The sequence below is a fragment of the Alexandromys fortis genome, unplaced genomic scaffold (assembly GCF_014885135.2).
Source record: "Alexandromys fortis isolate MF-2015 unplaced genomic scaffold, M_Fortis_MF-2015_v1.1 scaffold_321, whole genome shotgun sequence".
NCBI classification, from domain to species: Eukaryota; Metazoa; Chordata; class Mammalia; order Rodentia; family Cricetidae; genus Alexandromys; species Alexandromys fortis.
Genome location: NW_026068200.1, coordinates 868,200 through 873,734, shown reverse-complemented (window position 1 = coordinate 873,734; position 5,535 = coordinate 868,200). Strand labels below are relative to the sequence as shown.

The window sequence follows — 5,535 nt, the reverse complement described above, 5'->3', positions numbered from 1 at the left end:
TCCAAAGAGCAGTCAGGGTTCCCTGCCCTGTGGAAAGTCCAAGGTCCTCCCCCCTCTGTCCATGTCTAGGAAGGTGAACATCCAAACTGGCTAGGCTCCCACCAAGCCAGAACATGAAGTAGGATCAAAACCCCGTGCCATTGTCCTTGGCTTCTCATCAGCCCTCATTGTTCGCCATGATCAGAGAGTCCAGTTTTATCCCATGTTTTTTCAGTCACAGTCCAGCTGGCCTTGGTGAGCTCCCAATAGATCAGCCCCACTGTCTCAGTGGGTGGGTGCACCCCTCATGGTCCTGACTTCCTTGCTCGTGTTCTCCCTCCATCCGCTCCAACCGAATCCAAGAACACATTAGAAAAATTATCCATTATGATCAAGTAGGCTTCATCCCAGAGATGCAGGGCTGTTTCAACATATGAAAATCTATCAATGTAATCCATCATATAAATAAGCTGAAAGAAAAAAAACCATATGATCACTTCATTAGATGCTGAAAAAGCATTTGACAAAATTCAACATCCCTTTATGATAAAAGTCTTGGAGAGATTAGGGATACAAGGGTCATACCTAAATATAATAAAAGCTAAATACAGCAAACTTTTGACAAGGGCATAAAGCAGTCACATTCTTTGCCAAAAATATCACAAGAACAGTCTCTAGGCCACTTGCTAATATTTCTCTCCTCTGAAACCTCTTGAGCCAGGCTGTCATAATCTACATTGCTCTCAGCACCAATATCTTCCACATTACTAATGGTATTGCCCATTAATCCCATTTTAAAGCATTCAGCTGCTTTACTAATCTAAAGTCCCAAAGCCCACACATTCTACCAACAATATGATCAGGCCTGTCACAGTAATACCTCAGTCCCTGGTACCAACTTCTGTCTTAATCTGTGTTCTATTGCTGTGAAGAGACAGCATGACCACAGCAACTCTTACAAATGAAAGCATTTAATTGGGGTGGCTGACTTACAGTTTCAGAGGCTTAGTCCATTATCAGCATTGCAGGAAGCATGGGAACACACAGGCAGACATGGTGCTGGAGGAGCTGAGTGTTCTACATCTGGATCCACATGCAGCAGGAAGAAAAAGACACTGGGACTGGCTTGGACATCTGAAACTTCAAACCACCACAGCGGTCTTCTTGTCTCAGTTATAATTATAAAATGAACCCACCATAGTATAACCAGTTATCTATTGCTGTTATATCAAGGGCCTGTGGTTTCATTTTCCAAAAAATGTAAGCATAAAAAGGAAACAAGATATGACCTAAGTGTTCTGGAGGGTGGATCTGAAACATTGTCCCTTGTTGTTTTCTGCTTAGATTTTTGGACATTAGACTATTAGTCTGGTAAAAGTTCACCCTTAGTTTTGTTTATGATTGTCACCTGTATCAAAAGTTTCTTTTCTCTGGTATGTGCAATTTCTCCTTTTCTTCAGCCTTGATTGTATCCTATAAGGTATGCTAGTGAACATAAGTTCAGCTTCTAATTTTGAAAACATTTTCTGTGGATAAAATATGTCATGGAAGAAGAAAAGGGTCATTTGTAGATAGGAAAAAGATTAGCAGGAGTAAAATGGGGGTATGAAAATATGGGTGAAAAAATAGTTAAGTGCAATGATATATGTGACTAAAATATAAAGAAACCCATTATTTTTCACACTTGCTGAAAATTAATTTGAAAATATCTTAGAGGCATAATTGATCCTTCCCCTACTCTTCCCAGAAGCTGTAATTTGTCTTAGTTTTATTATTTAAAATTTATTTATTATTTTGTGTGTATGGGGGTTTGGTCTGAGTATATATTTCCACCATATTCATGCCTTGTGCCCATGCAGGGTCGAAAAGGGTTTTGGAGTTATGGATGGTTGTGAGCTGCCCAGTCCTCTGGAAGAAAAACCAGTGTTCTTAACCACTGATTCATCTTTTAACCTCAGCTTTATTTTTATCTAGAGCCTAAGGAACCAACAGGGTTGTGTGTGTCCCACAGATGCTTTCCAATCACAATGGGGAAGCATTGAGAGCAGGACAAAGAAAAGGGATTCCATATCAAGCAAGCTACTTTTAGGATCTCACTTTTTAATAAAATTTGGGTTTTATTCGGAAAGCTTTTGTTCCACATAAATCTTTTTGAACCAAAGCTCCTGGTCTCCGCTTAACAAAAGTATCTAGTAATAAACCATATTTTGAGCCGGGCCATGGTGGCACACGCCTTTAATCCCAGCACTCGGGAGGCACAGGCAGGCAGATCTCTGTGAGTTCGAGGCTAGCCTGGTCTACAAGAGCTAGTTCCAGGATAGGCACCAAAAACTACAGAGAGACCCTGTCTCGAAAAACTAAATAAATAAATAAATAAATAAATAAATAAATAAACCATATTTTGCTACCTTTCTCTTAGTCAATCCTAAATTCACTGCTGCCCCGGGCTTCAACATCCAAAGAAGTTGATGCCAGTCTGCTGTCAGTGATCTCTTTCCCAGCCTTTGCTGTAGAGGACAGCCATTTGGTAGAGCTCACCAAACAGGAGATCATCACCAAGCTTCAGGTATGTACACATGTGCCTTTCTTCTCTTTAGAGCTGGGAGTTTAAAGGAAGATTAGTGTTTTTAGGCCTTTGAGTATAACATATGCCAGGAATTTCAAGAAACCTTTAAGGTTACGCTCTTGTCAGTAGTTTCTCTACAAAGCTTTCAAAAGCAGTCATTACTGTTGGGAATGGGACATACACTTTGGAGAAGAGTTGGCATACTCTTATGAACTTTAATATATATGCACATATGTAATGTGTGATCCCACGAACATCCTTACTGGTGTGGGAGAATTGTCTCTATTCTGTCAATCATGTTTTAAATAAACGCTTATTGGCCAGGCAGGAAATATAGGCAGGAAAACCAGACAGGAAGTAGAAATAATGTAATGAGAACAGGAGAATTCTGGGAAGGAGGAAGTTGATTCCTTCCACTCCTGCCCAGACCACCAAAGCAGCAGGATGTGATCTGCCCCACTGAAAAAAAGGTATTGAGCCACATGGCTAACATAGATCAGAAAAATGGGTTAATCAAGATGTGAGAGTTAGCCAGTGAGAGGCTAGAGCAAATGGGCCGATCAGCTTATAATTTATGGAGAACTATGTGTGATTTTCTTTGGGGATAAACAGTTGTGGGGTACTGGGCGGGACAGAAAACACAAACCACAAGCCAGGCCACCTTCATGTTACACCTTACTCCTCAGTATCTCCCCTAAATTGATAGTGTACACTCACACGAAAACTCACAAATGTCTGTAGCAGCTTCAGCCATAATTGCAAGAACCTGGAAACCACCTTCAACTGAGAAACAAATTATACTCTATCCCTATTGAATACTACTCAATAGTAAAAAGAACAAGTTAATAATCTCTGAGATAGTATGGTTCTTTTTTTCACACTAAATCCTGACCACAGCCTCCCCTATCTACCTACTCTACCTCCCTTCTCCCCAGACTCATTACCCCCCCAAAGTGGATCAGGAATCCTTGATAAGTGGTTGATTTGAGGATCACATTAGGGAAAATACAAAAGATCTGAAGCATCTTAAGGCTTCAGAAAGTAAAGAACTCAAAAAGGGTTGGGAATGGCTGGTCATGGTGGTATGCACCTTTAATCCAGTTCCTGGGAGGCAGAAGCTGGTAATCTTCTGTGAGTTCACCAGCCTGGTCTACAGAGTGAGTTCCTAGACAGCCAAGGTTTATGTAGAGAGACTCTGTCTCAGAACCCCCCAAAAGAAGATTGTTAATGTCAAATTTCTTCTTGCAGTAGATGGTAATTAACACAGAAACCCACAAGTGGACAATGTGCCAAGAGTAAGAAGCCTTTGGAACACTCAGCCCTAAATGGGTTGCCTTCATCCAAAACCCTGGCCTCAAGGCTCAGGAATCTATGTGGAAGAGGAGTCAGAAAGAGTTTAGGAGACAGAGCTGGTGAATGACTCAAAGGAAACAAACAGGTGCCATCCAGACATGATAGGACTGATACCATGTTAACTCAGAGACTGTGACAGTACTCACAAGATCTACTCGGGTTCAAACCAGACAAAATCTTAGTATAGAGAAGGGGAGAGGAACACAAAATCCCATCCTTAACCAAGAAGTTATTTGCAATTGATGTCTGCCAGGAAGAGAAAATCAGTTTTCTCTAATGGAGTGTCAGTGAGTGTTACCAATCACACTCCAGGGTAGGTTCCATGTCCAAGACAACACAGATTGGATGCTATGTTCTTTATTTTGGTACTTTTGTTTGTTTGCTTGTTTGTTTGTTTTTTGGTTTTCTGAGACAGGGTTTCACTGTAGTTTTAGAGCCTGACCTGGAACCAGCTCTTGTAGACCAGGCTGGCCTTGAACTCCCAGAGATCCTCCTGCCTCTGCCTCCTGAGAGCTGGAATTAAAGGTGTGCGCCACCACCGCCTGGCCTATTTTGGTACTTTTAATCTTCCTGCTTTTCTTTAGTTTAATTTTCCAAAAAGAAAATTTGTTTTTCTTTCTTAGAGAAACAGAGAACATGAAAGTTGGGTGGGTAGTGAGGATATGGGAAGGATCTGGGAGGAGTTGGGGGACAGGAAAGAAAATGATCCAAATACTGAGTATTGGGTCCTTATGATTACACAGGAAATACTTTACCCACTGAGCCATCACCTGAGTCCTGTGGTGTGGGATTTTGAACTGGATCCTGGAATAGAATAAAAAAAGGACAGTGATTGAAAACTCAGTGAAATCTAAATAGGTTTTATAATTCAATTAATGTTAGCATATCAAAGTTAATTTTTAGTTCTAATGTATGTTCCTGTAGTTACATTAGTTAATATAAGGAGATGAGATTTGATGGGCATAGTGAGAGTATGTAGTGTTTGTAACTTTTATAAGTCTAAGATAATTTCAAAAAATTGAAAATATATTTAAAAAATAAACTATGGTCTCTTGGGAGCTGTGTGTACTGTGGGAAGAACTGCACAGATTGGTAATTAGCTTGTTGTAGGCTTGGCCTAAGGTGGAAAGTCGTGGAGAAGATACTGCTAGGCATGCTGTTTTGGGAAAGAACCTGTAACATACTTCTTGCTTGAAAGGACATTGCTGCTGCTGCTGTTGCTGCTGCTGAGCTGATTTTGAGTTCTGTGTCTGTGGTGCTGAGAGATTGGTACATGGAGATGTTTGAGGATGTGCTTCTGCTTGTGGAGTCATACAGATATACAAACTTCAGGGCCTTTTTCTCTGTGTCCCCAGGGTCGTTATGGTTGCTGTCGTTTTCTACGAGATGGATATAAAACTCCTAAAGAGGTAGGTTTCTGGGGCTGGAGAGGTGGCTTGGCTTTTAAGCCAAGGACAATGGCACTGGGTTTTGATCCTACTTCATGTTCTGGATTTGTGGGAGCCTAGCCAGTTTGGATGTTCACCTTCCTAGGCATGGACGGAGGGGGGAGGACCTTGGACTTTCCACAGGGCAGGGAACCCTGACTGCTCTTTGGACTGGAGAGGGAGGGGGAGAGGAGTGTGGGGAGGGGGAGA

At 41.4% G+C, this 5,535-nt stretch overlaps 1 protein-coding gene across 5 annotated transcripts in view; it reads left to right on the top strand.

Moving 5' to 3' along the window:
* Phka1 (phosphorylase kinase regulatory subunit alpha 1) overlaps positions 1 to 5,535 on the top strand; it is a 134,321-nt gene that overhangs the window by 34,260 nt on the left and 94,526 nt on the right. For all 5 annotated transcript variants that reach the window (XM_050129895.1, XM_050129894.1, XM_050129893.1 and 2 more), the window contains exons 8-9: positions 2,399 to 2,545; positions 5,254 to 5,307. In XM_050129895.1, coding sequence (XP_049985852.1) covers positions 2,399 to 2,545; positions 5,254 to 5,307 — 201 coding nt within the window. The remainder of the gene's footprint in view (positions 1 to 2,398; positions 2,546 to 5,253; positions 5,308 to 5,535) is intronic.